Genomic DNA, 22,307 nt, shown 5'->3' with positions numbered 1-22,307 from the left:
CCTCTCCAAAGCGGCCCACTCTGATGGGCACCCTGTTCCTTAGTCGAGGGAAACACAAGTAGCTGGGCTTCCCGCTAGCCCTCCAAGTAAACTCTGTGGTTGTCAGGCAGTGGGAGCCAATACCAACAACAGCTCCTCTGTCACCCATGTCCTTTTCAAGAAGGGGGAGGGCTGTCAAGGAGAAGGAGTGGCAAGCGTCCAGGGTGTTGGGTGAGGGCCAAAGAGAAAGAACCTGTTGTTACACTCCTTACTTCCCCCACTGTTGCTGAGGGGCTTGTGAAAGGAACAGCACTTCTGACTGCAGCCTGCTATTCCAGGGGCCCAGACAGAGGGCAAAGAGCCAGCCACAGCAGGGCAGGGATAAAGGGCTGTTCAGCTGAGCTACCGACAGATGACTGTCTGTTAGACTCGGGGCAGGTGGATGGATGGTCCTAGTGTCCTCAAGTCGCCCACCCTCCCGCACGTGCACACATGTGCTCTGGAGCGCTCCCTTTCTCACTCTCCAGATCTCCAGTTAAAGGCCTCTCAGTGCTGGAAATCAGTTCTGAATGGGAAATTTAGATGCCCAGGAGTGGAAAGTGCTGATGATTTGCATATCTATCACCAGAGAGCCCTGAAAAGAGTAAAACGTGGTTTACAATAGGGGGAAGAAATACATAGCATGTTTCTCAGTTCAAGAGAGGAAAAGTCTTTGCTTGACCAGAGATGGGACTCTTTCCAAGCTCTCTGAACTGACTGTAGTTTTCTCCTGAAATTCAAGTCAGAGACAAAAAACAAAAGCAAATTATAGCCTTCAGGAACCCTCAGAAACATTTCCACAAACTAGTCCGTGATTATTTTTGTAGGCGCGTAGAAAATATAGAATTTGTGTAGAGGGAAATTAGAAAGGAATGTTCTTTGTCTCTGATAGGAAAAGCACACACGTGGGCAAGTTGGGCAAGTGTCCACAGGCTCTTTTCAGAAATTTCATAAGATGACAGTCCTCAGAAGACAACAGTGAGGTAGCTCAGAGTTTTCAGACAGGGTCTTCTTAAGATAAATGTTCCTTATACAGTTCTCCCTGGGGCACTGCTGTTACAGGGATTGTGGTCACCACCTGATTTTGAAACACAAATCTTTTGATTCTTTCAAATACCCAGAGGAAGATAAGTAGGATACTGACATACTGGATCCAAGCAAACTTTATCATTTCCCAGAATCCTGGTAGATAAGTACAAACAGTTAAGGAATCACAGATGACATTTTCTAAGGAAATGTTAAACCAAAGGGTTAGTTTAGACAGAAAATGGCAAAAATGTTTCAAATACCCTTAAGATAAAAGAGATAATAAAAGATTATTAAGATATAAATATGGATGATTCTGATCTAGAAGAATTACTCAAGAAGAAATATGAACAGGAAATGAATATTTTTTCCTGTATGAACTGCAGACAGACAGTCATTTGCGTGGGGGCTACAAATGCAGCAATTTCCAGTCTGAGGCTTCCCACATCTGTTCCTTCCTGGGACAACTGAGGAATCCTTTCCTTTTTTGAAACCCAGCTACTGTTGGCCCTTTAACAGAAAGGATATGAGATGACTTCCATGGGGTATCGGATGACAGCATTAATCACAAATGGAGCTTCTGCAGCCCTTCCCACCAACCAGATGGGGTTGGGGTCAGTCAGGATGGTGGTTACTGCAACACAATGGGGAGTTAATCCATGAACACTCTCTTCGGCAATAAAATATTGAGGGCTATAAAAATACTCTGACCTCTCAGGCAAATTCTGCACTTCAGAACTCATAGCAAAGAAATAATTCAAAAGGAAAGAGAAACTGAATGTTCAAAGTTGCTCACATATTATTTGTTAAAATACTTGTTAAAATAAGTTAAAAACTTGGAAACAGTCTATGTGTTCTACAATTGTTGAATGGCTAAGCAAAAGAATACTATGCTACCTCTGAAAAGAAAACCAATTAGAACTTTGTAGCAGTGTGGGAAAATATTTATATTACAAAGTACAAAAGAGAAGACAGATCATAAAGTGTCTCTAAACTATGATAGGAGCTGGGACTTCCCTTGTGGTCCAGTGGGGAGGACTCCGTGCTCCCAATGCAGGGGGCCTGGGTTAGATCCCTGGTCGGGGAACTAGATCCCACATGCATGCCGCAACTAAGAAGTCCGCGTGCTGCAACTAAAAAAAAAAAAAAAAAAAAGATCCTGCATGCAGCAATGAAGACCCAGTGCAGCCAAAATAAATAAATAATAAACTATGATAGAAGCTGTATAAAAAAATCTACACATGTACAAAGACTGGAAGGAATTAAGAAAGAAAAATTGATTTGTAGATAAATGTTTTTGTGTTCTAAAATTCTTTATTTTTGGAATAACGCTGCTAGGGTATTACATAAAATCAGAAAGAAATACTGGAATTGCAGTCCCCTCACTTGTTAAATGTCTCTGTATAGTATCTATGATGTCTGGTTGCCAAGTAATGCTTTAGATGCCTTTAGAGAAAACCTCAGACCACCAAGCAGCCAGATGTGCTGAGTCAAGCACACACTCAGGGACAGCCTGAGAGCCCACCTCTTGAAAGGGATGGATACTCTCGGCCTTCCAGCTAGAACCTTGGGTGCTTTCTCCTACTGCAGCTGCTGACATGGGGTGAGTCATGCACAGTCCCTATTTCCATCTGAAAACTATGGACAGCAACTTGTCTTTGGCTTCTTTTACAGGTATGGTGTGGGGAGGAACTCACATATCTATACATATAAAGTCAGCGGTGGGATACGTATGGCAGTTAACTGGCACTAACCTGCCAGACCATAGGAGCAGTGGAGGGGATAGTTAGCGTGTGGGTCTTTGGATCAGGCGAAAAAGGACAAACCCTGAGCAACCTGTTCACCTTCCATAACTGAGCATTCACTGTTTTGTTTTTAATAAATAAACGTATTTATTTATTTATGGCTGTATTGGGTCTTCATTGCTGTGCAAGGGCTCTCTCTAGTTGCAGCGAGCAGGGGATATTCTCCGTTGTGGTGTGTGGGCTTCTCATTGTGGTGGCTTCTCTTGTTGCGGAGCATGGGCTCTAGGCGCGAGAGCTTCAGTAGTTGTGGCACGCAGGCTCAGTAGTTGTGGCTTGCAGGCTCTAGAGCGCAGGCTCAGTAGTTGTGGCACACGGGCTTAGTTGCTCCGCCGCATGTGGGATCTTCCCGGATCAGGGCTCAAACCCGTGTCCCCTGCATTTGCAGGCGGATCCTTAACCACTGCGTCACCAGAGAAGTCCCAAGCATTCACTGGTTTTGATACTGTCATATGACGTGGGCTCTAATTCTGTTTCTCTCCAATAACGCCATTAACCTGCAAAGTCCTTGAGAAGCAGCTGAATGAACTCTCCCCATGACTCACCGTTCCTCTCCTGATAGGCAGCAACAATGTGTGTGAGGTCGTAGTCACGGGCAAAAGGGCTGGTCCCGTTGATTACAGATACCTGGGATTCGACAGGAGGATGTGATGTGAGCACCCAAGCGGCTTCCCCTCTTGTTTTTCCTGGTGTTTTTTTTTTTTTTTTTTTTTTTTCAGTACGCGGGCCTCTCACTGTGGTGGCCTCTCCCGTTGCAGAGCACAGGCTCCGGACGCGCAGGCTCAGCGGCCATGGCTCGCGGGCCCAGCCGCTCCGCGGCATGTGGGATTTTCCCGGACCGGGGCACGAACCCGTGTCCCCTGCATCGGCAGGCGGACTCTCAACCACTGCGCCACCAGGGAAGCCCTCCCCTCTTGTTTTTCTACCCTCCTGCCCACCCAGGCTGACCTCAGAGACAACCCTCTTTTGCTTGGTGGCCCATTCCAGTATTGATAATCTTTTCTTCAAGGATGAATGAACTCCTTTGCAACAACTTAAGTCATTTACTCTCAGTCTTTCTTTTTGCAGGGATGGAAACAAGGGGTCGATATCCACCTTTTATACCTTCTACACGTTAAAAGCTATTTATAAAATACCCCTTTCTATTCCAATGGGAGAAATGATTAATTTTTTTTAAGAGACCACATTTTCAACTCCTTTGTCTTTTTCTTGCTCTTGCCTGGATTCTCTCTAATTGATCTCTTTGAAATACAGAGATGGAAATAGGATAAAGCGCAAACAGTAAGCACATAATCCTTTGAAGAAAAGAAAGATCTGCCCTCTAATATCATATTCCTGTTGACATAATGTAATATACAAACCTTCAAATAAAAAGTGCTACATTAAGTTTATATCTGATAGTCTCCTCCTTTTTAAAATACGCATGTTGGGACTTCCTTGGTGGCGCAGTGGTTAAGAATCCACCTGCCAATGCAGGGGACATAGGTTCGAGCCCTGGTTCAGGAAGATCCCACACACCGTGGAGCAACTAAGCCTGTGTGCCACAACTACTGAGCCTGCACTCTAGAGCCCGCGAGCCACAACTACTGAAGCCCGCATGCCTAGAGCCCGTGCTCCACAACAAGAGAAGCCACAGCAATGAGAAGCCTGCGTACCGCAACGAAGAGTAGCCCCCACTCACCGCAACTAGAGAAAGCCCGCGTGCAGCAACAAAGACCCAAAGCAGCCAAAAATAAATTAATTAAAACAAAACAAAATGTATGTTGATTATAGCTAGGTGACCACGAATCCCAATTTATCTGGAACAGTCCTGGCTTATGCCAATAACAAATGATAACATCTCATATTCATTTTCTAAAGTAGCCCAGCCAGGGACTTCCCTGGTGGTCCAGTGGTTAAGACTCCGTGCTCCCAACACAGGGGACCTGGGTTCAGGTCAGGGAACTAGATCCCGCATGCTGCAACTAAGAAAAAGATCCCGCATACCACACCAAAGATCCCACACGTGGCAACAAAGATCCCTTGTGCTGCAACTAAGATCCAGTGCAGCCAAATAAATAAATACTAAAAAAAAAAAAAAAAAAAAAAAAAGTAGCCCAGCCCAACTTATACGGGCCTCCCTGTGATAATGTAAAGGTTAGTAAAAAGTGATCAGATGCATGAGTTCTGGCCTCAGAGAGACAATTCATGGCTCCGTTACTTTCAAGCTGTGGGACTTTGGGAAAATTAATCAATCCCTGTAAGCTCCAGTTTCCTCATGTGTGAGATGAGAGTTCATTCTCACATCAGCTCTGAGTGCTTACAATGCAGCAGGCACTGTTTCAAGCGCTGGGGTGAGAGAAGACAGAAGACGGCAGCGCTTTTACCACTGAGGGAGATGGCAAATGAACAGACTGAAAACCTCTCTTTCATATTTCGGGTGGAGGTAAGGGGAGTAAACCTGGGTGAGGAATGATGGAGGGACAGGTAAATGTTCTATAGAAGGAGTGCCAGGGAAGGACTGTGCTCAGGAGCTTTGAACAGGGACCAGAATGGGGCAATAGGATAAGCAACCTAGAAAGGAGCATAGGGGGACAATGACAGGACCAGCGGCTGGAGAGCAGGGAAGTTGCAAGAGAAGGCATCTCATGAGGTTGCTGTAATGATTAAATGAGATAACACATTTAAACCTCTTAACTCAGGCTGGCATGTTATATGCTTAACAAATGGTGGTTAGTATTCTTTTTCTTTTCTTCTTCTTTTCTTAAAATAAATTTATTTATTTATTTATTTAGGCTGCATTGGGTCTTTGTTGCGCGCGGGCTTTCTCTAGTTGCCAGGAGCAGGGGCTACTCTTCGTTGCGGTGTGCAGGCATCTCATTGCGCTGGCTTCTCTTGTTGTGGAGCGCAGGCTTCAGTAGCTGTGGCACTCAGGCTCAGTAGTTGTGGCTCGTGGGCTCTAGAGCACAGGCTCAGTAGTTGTGGTGCACGGGCTTAGTTGCTTTGCGGCATGTGGGATCTTCCTGGACCAGGGCTCGAACCCGTGTCCCCTGCATTGGCAGGCGGACTCTCAACCACTGCCCCACCAGGGAAGTCCCAGTATTCTTTTTCAAATATTTTACATGAACTGAAAAAGATCAACTGAAATAAATACACCGTGTGTGTGTGCCCACGCGTGTGCGCACCCAAAAACTATAAGCAATTCCATTCTTAAAAACAAAGACATATTCTTTTCCTCTCTTTTTACATGTAAATACAGGGGTATCTGTCTCCATATTTTAAAATAACTCATGGTAAGAATTCCTCAGAAATCCTTTTCTATGCTACCCACAAAGACATGCTATTTCCAACGTTCCTTTCTCCCTCTTCAAAGAACTTGACAAACAGTAACATACAGGGACTTCCCTGGCAGTCCAGTGGTTAAGACGCCACGCTTCCAATGCACGGGGAACGGGTTCGATCCCTGGTCCAGGAACTAAGATCCCACATGTCGCGTGGTGCGGCCAAAAAAAAAACCCCAACACACACACACACACACACACACACACACACACACACACACACACACACACACAACAGTAACATACAGAAAGAAAAGAGATGGACAGTAAGCAATATCCTTACGTTGTACCGAACATCTAGGCCACGATGGCTTAGGGGCTGCTTCTGCTGCAGCCTCAGGTCTCCGTTCACATATAACTGGGACCCCGGAACAGCGAAGGAGGATTGGAAGAACGCCATGCTCTGCATCACGAATGTCGACATCCTCTGAAGTCATTAGAAGGAGAGACAGTATCAATTTCGGCCAGATCCAAGGGGCTCTGGGTTCTAAGTGTCACCTGTCTGTAGTTGAAGCCTAGCCATCCCTCCTATGCCTCACTCAGCCATGCAGGAAGCACTCTGCCCAGAACCCTCTGACCTATTAATAGCTCATGTAAATTAATGTGACCTCAATGAAAAACATTCAAATTTAACTTCTGCAGTGAAATCCCAAATGACACCTCTGAAAAGTCTTCTGCAGTGTGGGTTTTCCCAGAAATCAGAAAGGGGGCTCTGTTCTATTGAAAGACAAAAGGGAGAGGACTCACGTGCAGTTGGTAGGAGAAAGTCAAGATGAGCTGCACACCAAGAACGTGCTCCGTGGACTGCAGGGGAAGCTCCAGTTTAAAATGTAACATGTCCATTTTCCCATCCTGGTTCCTGTCTTCTTCTCTAGTCTAGGAAAGCCAAAAGAGGCCAGTGACCTCGCTCCTTAATAAGTCTGGGAGGAATCCATCTCACTGTTGGACATACACAGTGACTCATAGTTCTGCCACACAGAGGCATTATCTTCCTCACCGGAAGAAAAGAGAAAAAGGGACTTCCCTGGTGGCACAGTGGTTAAAAATCCACCTGTCAATGCAGGGGACATGGGTTTGAGCCCTGGACCGGGAAGATCCCACATGCCGCAGAGCAACTAAGCCCGTGCACCACAACTACTGAGACTGCGTTCTTGAGCCCGCGAGCCACAACTACTGAGCCCGTGTGCCGCAACTACTGCAGCCCGCGTGCCTAGAGCCTGTGCTCCGCAACAAAGAGAAGCCACCGCAATGAGAAGCCCGCACACCACAACAAAGAGTAGCCCCCGCTCGCCGCAACTAGAGAAAGCCCGCACACAGCAATGAAGACCCAACGCAGCCAATAAATAAATAAATTTATTTTTTAAAAAAAAAAGAAAGAAAAGAAAAGAGAAAAATACATAGGTATAAGTGGATCAATCGTGGTGAAAGAGACACATATGCATGGCCCCTAAACTGCATACTTGGGCTTCTCAAATGTTCTAGGGCCAAATTGAAGAAGACCTGGAAGTGGCAGTAACGACAGTGTAAACATCTGGATGCATTGTTCTTTTTCAGTTGCCTCATTTGCTTTTTTGGTTTTATTGCTGGTGTTTTCTTTCCTTTTTAGAAACATGCCTGAGTTTGTATGGAACATTTAAATAGCATATCAAAACAGACTTCTACTTCTCTAGAAGTCAACTTTTTAAAACAGAAAAGAAAGGATCCTAATCATTATGCATTCCCTAAACAGACTCAGCAGAAAAACACCAAGCTCTATTTATATATTCTTTAACCACAGTGCTTTGATTCAGATTCTCAGTGTTGGACTGATGTCAGGGCTTTATAGCCTAGTGCATCTTTTAGTACCAATGAATACAATGAAAAAGAAAGCTAAGTAAAATCAGTGAGGCATTAAAATTACACAGGTACTTTATAAGTTATGGCCATGAAAGTAGGGAAGGGACCTCCCTGGTGGTCCAGGGGTTAAGAATCCGCCTTCCAATGCAGGGGACGTGGGTTTGATCCCTGGTTGGGAAACTAAGATCCCACATGCCACGGGGCAACTAAGTCCTCGGGCCGCAACTCCTGAGCCCGCACACCACAACTAGAGAGAAGCCCCAGTGCCGCAACTAAGACCCGACGCAGCCAAAAATAAATAAATAAATACTTAAAAAAAAAAAAAGTAGGGAAAACAGAGATCCAAGGAGGGAAAAACACAAATCACAGATCCTTAAAAAACATCAGAATCCAGTCTCACCTCATAGTGACCCTAAAATGACCCTAAAATGACTAGCAGGAAAGACTCACTGAAATGTGATCACTGGTGACATGATTCCTTGCCACAACTCGGGGTCTTGTTACTACAACTGATCCTTTTCCACTGTAGGTTCCCAGAAGGATTCTGCTATGGGGTATCAGCATTCCCATCTGAATTCCCCATGTACTGATTCATTTGGTTTTCCACCATATCTTTATGTGGGGGAAGAGATTCTTTGTTCTTTTTCAGGCTAGTAAGGTCGTTTGAGATGGAGATATCTCAGTTTTCAGAACCTTTCAATCATTTCTTTCCTTCTAGACAATAATGTCCTTATCCTAGGCCTTGTTATAGAGAAACCTACTCTCTCTGTTCTGTTGGATACTATTTTCTCTGTCCTGTTACATCAGCTTTGCTGGTGTAGGCGAGGGATATCTGTTACCATGGCTGACGATCAGGTTACCGAGGCAATTATGTATTAGCAATTATGAGTAGGATGGAAAAGAGTCTGTGAATTCACAGGCTTGTCTTCCTGTGAATTTTTTTCAGTTGGTATCTGGGAAGATTTGGAAAACAAATCAGGTTAACTCTCTGTAGTGGATCCATGGCTTTTCTGGATCTTTAGGGTTGGATAGGAAGACAAAGATCAACAACTTGCAAGAGAGGAGAGTGACCAGGAGGGAAATGCCAGAAGAATCCAGACTCTAACTCAGTCTGAGAGGGAGAAAAACACGTTTCATTTGACCTTTACAATAAGGCGAAGGTAAGCAGAGCGAGTACTCTCCCCATTGTATATATGAGAAAACCAAGGCTCAGAGAGATTAAGGGATTTATGGAGTATGGCTACTATTGGTAAAGACAGGATATGAAACCACATCTTTGACTTCAAATCTGATCCTCTTTCCAGGACTAAAATGTCCAGACTTAAACTCAAGGAGAAGATGTCGGTTAAGAAAGATCTTTTTGCAAGAAGCCAGCACACTTTTACGCCATGTTCACAGAGGACAGAGATCCAGCACAGCACCATAATTGGTGTCTACTTGTTAAATCCATTCATTAACCTGTCAAATATTTTCTTTTCCTTTTTTTTTTTTTTAACATTTATTTATTTGGCTGTGCTGGGTCTTAGTTATGGCATGTGAGATCTTTTTTTACTTGCGGCACACGGGATCTAGTTCACTGTCCAGGGATCGAACCCAGGCCCCCTGCACTGGGAACGTGGAGTCTTAACCACTGGACCACCAGGGAAGTCCTAACCTGTCAAATATTTTCTGAGGGCCTACTATGTGCCAGGCATTGCTTCAGGTTCTGGAAATATAATGGCAAACAAAATGGACAAAGTCCCCACCCTAATGGAGCTTACATTCCCAGCCAGGGAGGCAGAAAGTAAATCAACAAACAGATATGTGCTAACAGGTAGTGCTAAGTGTCACAAAGAAAAATGAAGCAAACTAAAATTAGAGAATGACCAGGACAGAACAAAAATTTTTATACAAAGTATTCAGGAATACCTCACTGTCCGAGAAGTCAGGTGAAGTGAGGTGATAAGACATATAAATGTCTTGGGGAAGAGTGATCCAAGCTAATAAAGCACACATACTCTGGGTGAAAGTGGGTCAGTGTTTAACGGAGTGAGATGAGGCCAGTGCAGCTGAGCAGAGTGCATGAGCTGGAGACAGTGGAAGATGATGGCCCAGACAGGCCCATGGGGATGAGTGATGGTGCAAATGGTGCATCTCCCACAGAGGACCTGTCACCAAGTAAGACTCTCGCTCCCTTGGGGCTGGCAAGGTGAGTTACATCGCTGTGCTATCACTTGGACCACTGATGGAATCAATTAGCTAATTCCATTTACTTCAAACCAAGCTTAACACAAAATGCAACAGCTACAAAGGCAGGTGTTCAATGAGCTAATTTTTTTTAACATTTTTAAAATATTTATTTATTTATTTTTGGCTGTGTTGGGTCTTTGTTGCTGCACATAGTTGCGGCGAGCAGGGGCTACTCTTTGTTGTGGTCTGTGGGCTTCTCATTGCGGAATACGGGCTCTAGGCGTGCAGGCTTCAGTAGTTGTGGCGCACAGGCTTAGTTGCTCCGAGGCCTGTGGGATGTTCCCGGACCCGTGCTTGAACCCATTTCCCCTGCATTGGCAGGTGGATTCTTAACCACTGAGCCACCAGGGAAGTCCCCTCAATGAGCTAATACTTCTTTAACACAAGTTTAGGATTAGTGACTAAAATCCAATGGGTGTGTCCGGCTAAGAGAATTCATAAATCACACCATCACCTTATTTCTATAAGGTATATGTGCAATTTGGAGCAATTTTTATATCCACGGTTCATCCTGTCTCATCCCTCTGCATACCTCAGGAGAGAAGTATTATTACTAGTAATAATTAGCAATAGTTAGAGAGGTAGGTACTGTCCTCCTCTTTATATAATTACTTTGAGGCCAAGAGAGGGTATGGAACCCAATGACAGAACTGGGGTTAGAACTTAAGTTTACTGACTCCTGATTCTATAATAGCCCATAAGAACCCTAATTTCAAAGATTTCTGGAGTTAAAACAGGTAATCCTTTACAGATATGTGTGAAATCAATACTAACATACTAGATAGGATAAATACAGGCATCGTTGGATTTAGTCAATGCCCATCAGTCCACCTGTATCAATCAGGGTCCAATCAGGAAGGAAGAAATGAAAATAAACAGTTATTTTAACAGGGGAATGTAGTATCGGGGATAACTAATAACACAGGCATTAGTGGACTAAAAAAGCAAACAGGGAACACTTTTTGCAGGATAACTACCTAGGGCCGGAGAAGAAAAGGAAGAGGCTGGCGTTACCTCAAGGAGCTAGGACTCAGACCTCAAAAAGGGAGTGCTGTCAGCTGGTACTGGTACCTTTGGAGCTAGGATGAAGAACCCATGAGGGAGTCAATAAGGCAGGAGGAAAGATGTCCTCCTTGCTGTTTGCATCACCCCAGCAATGGTTCTTCACCCTGGTTGCAATTTCTGGTTTTCTGCCACTCCCAGAACCAGGCTCACCATGCCTCCTACTGGCAGAATCTAACAGGGAGCCAGTAGGCAGAGGAAAATGTGGTTTTCAGTATCTCAGCATGAGCATCACAAAGGAGAGTATAGGAGGGTAGGTTTGGAGCTGAGACAAGACCTAATAACCAGCACAGCATCTGACAGTAAGAGTAGCTGTATATTTAACTAGTGCCATTGTTTCCACAGTGCCTTGACTTGCAACATTTTTCTCATCAGGGATTCTACAGTATTTGATAGTTTGCTGGAATTTTATTTGGCTCCTGTTTGTTTTCATATCTTTTATTCTCTAGAGTCATACTCTTTTTTTTCTTTTTTTTTTTTTTTTGCTGTGCCACGTGGCTTGCAGGGTATTAGTTCCCTGACCAGGAATCAAACCCAGCTCCTGGCAGTGAAAGCACAGAGTCCTAACCACTGGACCACCAGGGAATTCCCTAGAGTCATATTCTTTTACTGAAGGTTAATTTCCTAGTTTATACCAGTGTCCACTTTACCATATACTTGTCATCATTGGGGTTTCCCATTTTTTCTTTTTAAGCTGATAGTACTCTTTGACACCAGTCTTTGGGTCTCCAGCAAAGTAGGAACTACTACTCCATGTCTCCTAGACATATAAAATCCTTGCTACCTGTATTTCAATTAACCTAAGATACCATTAATTATAAAATGTACCAATATTTTATATACCAGTAAGAAAGCAAAAATATTTCCAATTAAACTATGACACAATGCTTTCTAATCACTAAGGGTATTTATGTTATACTTATTGAAAGAGTTTTTAGATTTAGGCATATTAATATCAGATATCCTATTTATGCACATAGAAAAATATATGCAAAATAAATTGATCCAGGGATTCTTAAAACTTCTTTACATCATGATTCTTTGAATCATTTGACTCAGTATTATCCATACTTTTCTATGCAAGTTTGTCCTTTGTGCCATGAAGCACACTGGTGCTTTTTTACAGCATTTAAAAAACATTCACTAAGGGAACTAAAATTCACTGGTCTGGGTTTATAAGCAGGCTTTAAAATTCTGTGGAGTTATCCTACTATTAAGTGCCTCTTGAACCTTCCCTTACCTGTTTATCACTTGGTTCTTAGGGTTAAAATGTTTTATTATTGTCTCTGGGGTTTTCTTTCAAGTTGCTGATGTCCCTTCTGCAAGTTTTGGTGCTGGTACTTTTGAGTTTTCATATGTAGTCAATGAGGACTAGCCAAGCCTGTCTTCTGGACAACAGCTATTGTAAGATACCACTGACAGGGCTTCCCTAGTGGCGCAGTGGTTGGGAGTCCGCCTGCCGGTGCAGGGGACACGGGTCGTGCCCCGGTCTGGGAGGATCCCACGTGCCGCTGAGCGGCTGGGCCCGTGAGCCATGGCCACTGAGCCTGTGTGTCCGGAGCCTGTGCTCCGCAGCGGGAGAGGCCACAGCAGTGAGAGGCCCACGTAAAACAAAACAAAACAAAACAAAAAAGATACCACTGACAGGCAGACACATTCTGATTTCGGAGAGGAGAAAAAACATGTCTCGGACACACAATACTCTCCACTCATCTTCTTGCATCCTCTTGTAGTCTTCAGCCCCCATATTCTCTGGGTCACACATGCTTAAAGAACCAAGTCAGGCTCATTGAGGAAAAAGGTCACTCTGTGCTTTTTTTCTTCTTTCATTAGAAACAAGAAACTTGACTTTTAAAGCATTAAAAGCATAGGGACTTTAGAGACGCTGTCCAAAGTGAGCTGACTAAAGCAGAAACAAGGCCGTTTCTGACTTCTAAGGCATTTTCCCAAATTAGCACCCGCAAAGCCACCTCCAAGCATTTGGTCAAACTGTTTGTTTGTTTGTTTGTTTGTTTTGCGGTACACGGGCCTCTCACTGTTGTGGCCTCTCCCGTTGCGGAACACAGGCTCCGGACACGCAGGCTCAGCGGCCATGCCTCACGGGCCCAGCCGCTGCGCAGCATGTGGGATCCTCCCGGACCAGGGCACGAACCCGTGTCCCCTGCATAGGCAGGCAGACTCCCAACCACTGCGCCACCAGCGAGGCCCTCATTAGGTCAAACTTTGACCTAAAACCACTGCTTCCTTGGCTCTCTGGGCAGTTTCTTGGACAGGTCGTAGTCAGTCTAGCTTTATGTTCAGAGTTAAGAGTATTTTGCTGCACTAGGGTTAAGAGTATAAGACACAAAAGAAGAAACCTTGGGGACTTCCCTGGTGGTCCAGTGGGTAAGACTCTGTGCTCCCAATGCAGGGGGCCAGGGTTTGATCCCTGGTGGGAGAACTTGATCCTGCATGAATGCCTCAACTAAAAAAAAAAGATCCTGTGTGTCACAACTAAGACCCGGAGCAGCCTAAATAAATAAAAATAAATCTTAAAAAACCCCAAGAAACCCTTGAGCTGTAGTCCTGACTGCTCAGCTGAGAGCTAGAAACTGTCACTTAGCTCTGAGTCTCGTTCTCTTCATCTGTAAAATGGGGGTATAACCTCTACCTCACAAGGTTACTGTGAGGCTTAAAGAGATAATATATGTAAAATATCAATGGCTAACACTTTACTAAGTGATTGTTAAAGGCCAAGTATCACATACAGGAATTTAAATGTATTATCTAATGATGAAATGCTTAGCATATGCCAGAGGCATGGTAAATCAATAGCAATTTCAATTTTATTCATTTATTTGGCCGTGCTGTGGGGCTTGTGGAATCTTAGTTCCCAGACCAGGGATCTAGTCAGTGAAAGCGCGAAGTCCTAACCTGGAAATTCCCAATAGCAATTTTTATTACTATGGCTTGTAAGCATATCACCAGGATATCACCAACCTGCTTTTAAAAAAATTTAGACATAATTCACATACCATAAAATTCACCCTTTTGCTACAATTCAGTAGATTTTAGTATATTCACAAAGTTGTGTGACTATCACCACTGATTCCAATTTCAAAACATTTTCATCAGCCCCCAAAGAAACCACATACCCATCCCCACTAGCAGTCACTACCCATCTCTCCTCTCCACCAATTAATTCCCCAAGTTCCTGGAATCCCTAATCTACCTTCTGTCTCTACACATTTGTCTATTCTGGACATGTCATCTAAATGGAATCATACAACATGTGCTGTTTTGTGGTTGAATTCTTTTACTTAGCAAAAAGGTTCATCCATGTTGTAGCACACATCATGACTCCATTCCTTTTTGTGGTTGGGTAATATTCTACTGTACGGATATAACATATTTTGTTATCCATTCACTCACTGATGGACGTTTGGGTTGTTTGGACTTTTTTTTTGAATTGTTATTGCTCTTATGAATGAGGCTACTATGAACATTTGTGCACAAGTTTCTGTGTACACATGTGTCCTCAATTTTGGGGGGTACACATATGCCTAGGAGTAGGGATGCTGGGACACAGGATAACTCTATGTTTTTTTCTTTATTTTGGAAAGAAAATCACTTTATTCTAATTAATTCACAAACAAAAGCTTGTTTAAGAGGCCAAACATCCGCCCAGCCCCAAACTCAATACCATCTCATGAGCTTCTACATGGTGAGAATACCCTCTTCCACTGTAATTCTGAAGCACAAAAGCTATTAATGATCGAGGAGAGGCTTAACTGGTGGCTTCACACTTTATAGCTTCACTATCAATTATATTTTTAATGCTAAATCAACATGGTCATGAGAGATGATTTTTCATGTCTTCAGTTGGAACTTCTTGATGAAGCTAACCCGTTCGCCAATTTGCACTGTTTCAGCACCTCACTGAAACCTTCACAAAGGTTAAGGTCACCCTGGTTCAGTGCACACTCCAAAAACTATTTCACCTGAAAAAAGCATGGGCCATTCTGCTGCTGCTGTGCCGGCTGGGTTCCCTGAGGCTCCCGGTAAGTGACGTCAGGCCTTGAGGGCTCAGCATTACTTCCTCTACTGAAGCCACCAGGGAGGGCATGACCCAGAGTGTGGCGGACGCTGGCTGCAGTGGTTGCCATCTGGGCCATCAGACCTGGCTGCCGGGGAGCAGCAGCAGGAGAGCCAACAGCAGACGGTGGAGCCGCTGCTGGTGGCTGAGCTGCGGGCGCTGGCCTGGGCACGGTTCTCACCTGAGGGGCCCGGCTGGCCGGAGGGGCCACGCCGAAAGCGCAGCTTCGGCTTCCAGAGGAATCTTAAATGCGCGGCGAAGCGGGGACTAGAAGAGCGCGGATAACTCTATGCTTAACTTTTTGAGGAACTGCCGACTATTTTCCAAAGTAACTGTGGCATTTTATATACTTACCTGCTTTTAAAATTTTACTGGTTTTTTGGTTTGCTTTTGTTTTACACGGCGCTTTCTCAATTTTTCCTTTAAAAATTGTTGTCATTGTAATTTTAAAATCTTGAATATGTATTACATTCCCATGTTACAAAATTATAATGGTACAAAAGGCTATGTAGTGAAAAATTTCTCTCCCACCTTAACCTCAGCCACCTAGTTCCTTCCCCAGAGCAATCAATGTTGTCAGTTTCTTTTGAATTCTTCCAGAGATAGCTGAAGCATGCATGTGTGTGTATGTAAATACACACATTCGTATATTTTGGGTTTTTTTCCTATTTTTATACAAATGGAAGCATAGTATATACAATTTTTGTTTTTTACACTTATCAATTTCTCTTGGAGGTAATTCCACATCAATAGATATAAATCCAACTTCATTAAAAAAAAAGCTATGTAACATTCCACTAGGTAGATGTAACAACTTTTTAAATGAATCTTCTATTGCTACATAGGTTGTTTACCATTTTTTAAAATTTATTTATTTTATTTATTTATTTTTCGCTGCGCTGGGTCTTCATTGCTGCGCGTGGGTGTTTCTCTAGGTGTGGCGAGCGGGGGTTACTCTTTGCTGTGGTGCTTGGGCTTCTTATTGCAGTGGCTTCTCTTGTTGCAGAGCACAGGCTCTGGGCGTGTGGGCTTCCGTAGCTGTGGCACTCGGGCTCAGTAGTTGTGGCTCGCGGGCTCTAGAGAGCAGGCTCAGTAGTTGTGGCGCACGGGCTTAGTTGCTCCGCGGCATGTGGGATCTTCCCAGACCAGGGCTTGAACCCGTGTCCCCTTCATTGGCAGGCAGATGCTTAACCACTGCACCACCAGGGGAGCCCTGTTTACCATCTTTTGATGCTACAGACAATGCTGCAATGAGCAACTTTTTACATATGTCATTTCACATGTGTGCACAAACCTTAGGATACCTGACTAGAAGTAGAAGCAGGCACATGAATTGGTAATTTTGACATATATGGACAAACAAATATGGTCCTTAAAAGGGTTTTATCAATCTATACTCCCACCAGAGATATACAGGAGTGTATGCACAATTCCCTACATCTTGCTCACCGTGCTACGAAACTTCAATTTTTGCCTATTTGATAGATAAAAATGATATCTCAATTATTCTTAATTTGCATCTAATTACGAGCACGATTTCATATGTTTAAGAGTTATGTGTTGAGAAATACAATACTGCCTGCCACATCAGTAAACAAAGGATGTCAGAGTCATTAGCGATTACACCCACGCTGATGGTGAGCTGGCGAGCCCTGAGGGAACTCAGGACAGAAACAAAAATACCTGCCATCTAGCAGCCATCAGACTGCAGCCACTCCCCATGGTGTACCCTGAGGAAATTCAGGATGTGAAAACACAGGATACTGGCCCCAGACAGCTGAGGTGCATATCAAAGGAATGATTTCAGTGAGCCCAAACTCTAGCATCTTCCCATACATAGCAAAGCGCTAAATTCCTTAACTTGAGATCTAGTTTTCTTTTACTAACAGTAATCTTTTGTTCCTACTACCTGCCCTTTGTTGCAAAACTCCTGTATATCCTACCTCACCTCCTTGGAGCAGTTTTCTCAGGGTTACTAGAGATGCTGCCTCCTAGGCTTGAAGTCCTCAGTATGTCTGCCTAATAAAACATAACTCTCAACTTTTAGGCTGTGCATATGTTTTTTTAGTTCACAGTGTGTTTTGTCTTCTATAAACTGTTCATATTTTGTCCATTTTTTTACTAGGTAGTTGGTCTTTTAATTATAGATCTGTAGGCACTTTATGTTAGGAAAATTAGCCCTTTACAAGTGATACAAATAGTAAAACTTTTTTCCTTGTTGTCATTTGTGTTTTGGCTTTGCTTATGGTTTTCACCAGGCCAATGATTTTTTAAATTATATACTTGCATTTATCAAAAAAGTTTCTTTTATGCCTTCTAAATTTTACGTCATACTTAGAGATTTAAAAGCTTTCACTCTTGGGGGCTTCCCTGGTGGGGCAGTGGTTGAGAGTCCGCCTACCGATGCAGGGGACACGGGTTCGTGCCCCGGTCCGGGAAGATTCCACATGCCGCAGAGCGGCTGGGCCCGTGAGCCATGGCCGCTGAGCCTGCGCGTCTGGAGCCTGTGCTCCGCAACGGGAGAGGCCACAACAGTGAGAGGCCCGCGTACCGCAAAAAAAGCAAAAAACAAAAAACAAAACAAACAAAAAAGCTTTCACTCATTTGTTTCAGTACTTTTATGATTTTAAATTTAATTTTGATCTATCTGGACTTTAATTCTGCTGTACAGTCTCTGAGGACTAGCTCCATCTTTACGCACTGATTTAAAATGCCACCTTTGTCATATTAGGGTCCATTTCCATACTTTTTATATAATTCCCCAAACCACACTACTTTACTTATTAGAGCTTTAACGTATAGTTTAATATCTGGTAGACCTCTTTCCCTTGTATTGATATTATCCTTTTTCTCCTAGAATTTTTGCTTACTTTTTTTCTGTACTTCCTTTATATCTTCTAACTATTTGTATCTCATGATTTCAAACTATTCTCAAACCAAGAGCTCAGCCAGCAAGGAAGCAAATAATTTACTGAGAAAGACTGTGGACAAGGTCATAAATTACTTATAGAGGCTTAGAATGGAGAGAAAAAAAAGACTAAGAAAAAGGAGCTTTGGCTTTATGTTTTACAGTGTAAAACTGCCCAGTATTAAAGAGGATTGATAGCTCTGGACACCATAAAAACAAGAGGTAGTCTTGGCTTCACAAAATCGCAACACACACACACCAGAAGTAGGGGGTTGGTGGGCAGTGCTCTCAAGGGAGTGGTTTCTGGTTACAGAGATAAGAGGCTAACTAGCAATCCAACTGGGAAGCCAACCCAGGTCATGGTGGATGAACAAGTGAAAAGAACACATGAATGAAACCTAATGCTGTATCCTTGTTTTCATGATTATTTTAAGTTTTCATGATTATTTCTTAGACTCAAGTAACCAGAAAGTATGACAGATAGGAATAAACAAAGGTAAAGAAAAAATTTCTACCAAAAATTTAAAAGATAAGGAATGCTAACCTAAAGTAAAACTAACAAGTTAATTTTCTGTGTTTGTAATACAAACAAGAACAACAACCTTTGTTTCCACTTTTGGAAAGGACACACAGGTGGAACAGAAGTACAGTGGGTTTACAGGGAAAAGGAAACATACCTCGATGCTGGACTCTCACCCGCAGTCACCCTTCCCCAGAGGCATTATAATCTCAAATGAGATTTGAGATTATAAAAATGGGCAATATGTCACGATTAGGGAGGAGCTGCGAAAATAAATTTGTCTCTACTCCACTTCTATTTTTAAATAAATTTAAAAGACCTGATCATTTAAAGAATCAAAGTGTTCAACAATGTTTGTTACAAAAACCTGCAGGCTTCCACCCACAGGGCAACTAATTTTGCCTCATTTACCTTATTATTTAGAAATGTATCTCCATGTCTTTACACAACCTTGGCATTGGCTGGAACTTCTCAACTTCCATTTCAGGCATCCTCTATTGTCTTCCCACAAGGAGGGATGATTTAGTTTTCTTTCCCCCTCCCTTCCAGCCAGCACTGCCGCCTTCCCATCCCCCCAGTAGCGTTAAAGTCTTATTCTGGTTAGTTAACATTCAGTGTTCACCAAATTATGATATGTAAATCCTATTCATAACTCTGATTGCTTTTCCTTACTTTTATTTTTCTGGAGTTAATAATTATTTTATTTGCTTTCTTAGTTTTCTATGTATTTATACAATTTCAACAAACAGCTTCTATTCCAATTCCTCACAATTTGATGTCTAAAGGTGTATGACTTATTCAAAATCTTGTTCACTGCAGTATTCTACTAGAGAAAAAGTAAAAGCAAATAAAAAATCCACCAACAGGCAACTGTTAAATCCACTGCAGTTTTCCATATCATGAAATACTTTGCAGACCTTAAAACGAAGGTTAATTAACAAGTATTGATACATGTACCAAACTGAGCCTTTAATTTTATGTCATTATACGTACCTGTAACTCTTTAATATTTTACAATGAGCATGCATTTTTATAGTCAGGAAAAAAAAGGAAATTTAAAGTAATCATAAAAATAATCGGAATCATATTTTGTTTGCGGTTATTCATATGACCAATCAGATTTTAAAATTTTTGTCATTTTGTTTAGTTGCTGGGCAAAAAGTCAATTTTTTTTTTCCCGCTGCACAAATTTGACTGTAGGCCAATCATCTCAGAGATGTCTAAAGAGATTCAACTTTGGAAGAAGGAAATCCAGATTTTTCCTACTTCTAAAGGAAAATGTTTTCAGAAAATGAGTGTAAAGGGGGTGATTGTATAGGAAGCCCTCACTTATCTTGAACCAGATACTAGATTACAGACAGTAAAATGCTTCATTTTCATCCCAGACAGCGGCAGGATGGAGCGGCATCTAAGGAGGCGAGCCCAGGGAGGCGGGCCTGGGCCAGCAGCACATTCTGCGGAGGTTGCTTAACCAACCAGCACGTTGGCTTCCGCGTGTCAGTCTGCCTAAAAATGCCTGACCTTTCCGTTCCTACCGAGTGCTGATGCACTACTGCAGCTGCACGACGGGGTAATTAACTAGACCACCACTCGGCCTTCACGACTCATAAGGCAACTTTCGCGACCACCCTTCCATTAGGAAGGGGCAGGCCCACGGAAATGACGGGGTCGGACACAGGTTGCCCCCCAGGCTTCTAGCCTCTGTATAGGTCACAGACGCTGACAGCTGTAGCTAACTTTATTGGGGTGGTGGACGGCTTGGAGAAGTCGAATGAAACAACAAATTTGCTCCCCAGGAAATTAAACATAAGCTCGGGTCAGTGAACTTGTGCACAGAACTTCCCGTGGGTTCGTGACTCCCTCAGACCCAAGCCGGGCTCCCCCGGACACAGGGGCCGGGGCTCCGGCCGCGGCGCGCCCTCCCACCCCTTCCCCCATCCCCACCGCAGCCCAGTACCGGCGGGCGGCTGGGCCCAGGCGGGAACCACGCACCGAAACGAGCGGGACGCGCAGGTGATCCCCCTGCAGCCGGTTGAAGGCGGGAAACGTGCTCCAGGCTAGGAAACCACCGTGCTCGGGTCCTAGCAAGGCCACGAGCAGCACCTGGTGCTGGAAGCGCACGGTCGGCTGCTCCTCATAGCTGCTCCGTTTCAGCCAAAACCCTGAGGTAAAAAGGGCGGGAGGCGGAGGGGTCGAGGTCAGGGAAGCCGGCGCGGTCGCCGCGGAGAGCCGCGTCGCGCACCGGCCGGCGGGCAGGCTCACCGTGGCTCCGGAAGGCCACCAGCAGCGGCGGGATGTACGTGAGCGCGGCGGACAGCATCAGGAACAGCGCGGCCTTAGAGCAGAGCCCCGCGCGGTAGCCCCGCTCCACTGGGTGAGAGAAGAGCTCGTAGAGCGCCATGAGGGCAGCGGTGAGTCGGGCCAAGAGCTCGGGATTCCTCGGAGGTTCTAGAGATTCGACAAACTTTGGCTTCTCCTGGTTGCCATAGCCTTGGTCTCCACGGCAACCGACGGGGCAGGGAAAGGAACCAATAGCAAGGAGACGGGCTTCGGTAGGGGTGGGGCTAACGGGGCGGCGCCCGCAACTGAAGTGTAGTCGTCGCTTTACGCATTACTTGAGCTTTCCCAAAGGCGGACTGTTTCTGTGTACCAAAGTCGTAGCCATCGCCTGTGTTAACATTTTTGTAAAATAAGATTTTCATAAATGTTGACTTAAAGTAAATACTTGCATATGTGTCATCTGTTAATCCCCAATATGGTTCATTGTGTACTTAAGTCCAACCAGTCACAGCACACCCTACATTGGAGGAAAACACAGAGAACATAAATGTGGCCGTGGTCCTGGACCTGATCCTGCGCCAAGACCAAACCATGTCTCTTTGTCTCCAAACTTTCTATCGCTTTCATTATACTCCATAGCCGGACAGAAACAGGACACAAATCTCCCTGCTCTTCGAGAGAGAGAAAGGATAATTACTATATAGCTCTGCTATACTTTGTTACCTTAATTGGGCACAAGCTTGGCTACCTGTTTTAGGGGAAGCTATGCTCCTCTCCAAAGATAATGTTGGAGTATCACTTAATTGAATGCTTTCCCCCCACTCCACCCGCCCCCTAGTATTTCGAACATGGCAGAAGGAATTTTTTTTTAACATGGTCAATAGCCAAGTTCTTCATCAAAAGGATCACATTGCAGTTCCAAGAGATAGTGTGAGGTTTTTGCTCAGAATGGAGTCCAGTAGTAGATGCTCCTATTTTGAAGGCAACCTAGAAGGATTTTTTTCCTTCTAGTTTTATTGAGGTTTAATTGACATACAGCACTGTATACGTTTATGGTGTACAGCATAATGATTTGAGTTACATCATGAAATGGTTACCACAATAAGTTTAGTGAATATTGCTTATCTCATATAGATTAAAAATTAAATAGAAAAAATTTTTTTCCTTCTGATAAGAACTCCTAGGATTTACTCTTTCATATATAACATAGAGCAGTGCTAATTATATTTAT

The 22,307-nt window shown here is 43.8% G+C and overlaps 1 protein-coding gene and 1 pseudogene across 2 annotated transcripts; both read right to left on the bottom strand.

Annotated features, from left to right (window-relative positions):
- Positions 1-805: 805 nt before the first annotated feature.
- On the bottom strand, positions 806-21,197 carry TMEM231 (transmembrane protein 231; the record flags this gene model as incomplete). Its single annotated transcript, XM_082863224.1, is given in 7 exon segments — positions 806-1,198; positions 1,563-1,678; positions 3,392-3,473; positions 6,450-6,593; positions 6,914-7,042; positions 20,789-20,958; positions 21,059-21,197. Coding segments are annotated over 7 exon segments (948 nt in total). The 3' UTR covers positions 806-1,030.
- Positions 15,126-18,059, bottom strand: LOC309977055 (putative coiled-coil-helix-coiled-coil-helix domain-containing protein CHCHD2P9, mitochondrial; annotated as a pseudogene). The gene is made up of 2 exons: positions 18,038-18,059; positions 15,126-15,611 (listed from the first exon to the last, which is right to left on the bottom strand). The product of its transcript is annotated as a putative coiled-coil-helix-coiled-coil-helix domain-containing protein CHCHD2P9, mitochondrial (transcript).
- Positions 21,198-22,307: the final 1,110 nt, after the last annotated feature.

This window comes from Leucopleurus acutus, assembly GCF_964270905.1.
Source record: "Leucopleurus acutus genome assembly, chromosome: 20".
NCBI classification, from domain to species: domain Eukaryota; kingdom Metazoa; phylum Chordata; class Mammalia; order Artiodactyla; family Delphinidae; genus Leucopleurus; species Leucopleurus acutus.
This window is presented reverse-complemented; position numbering and strand designations above follow the sequence as displayed.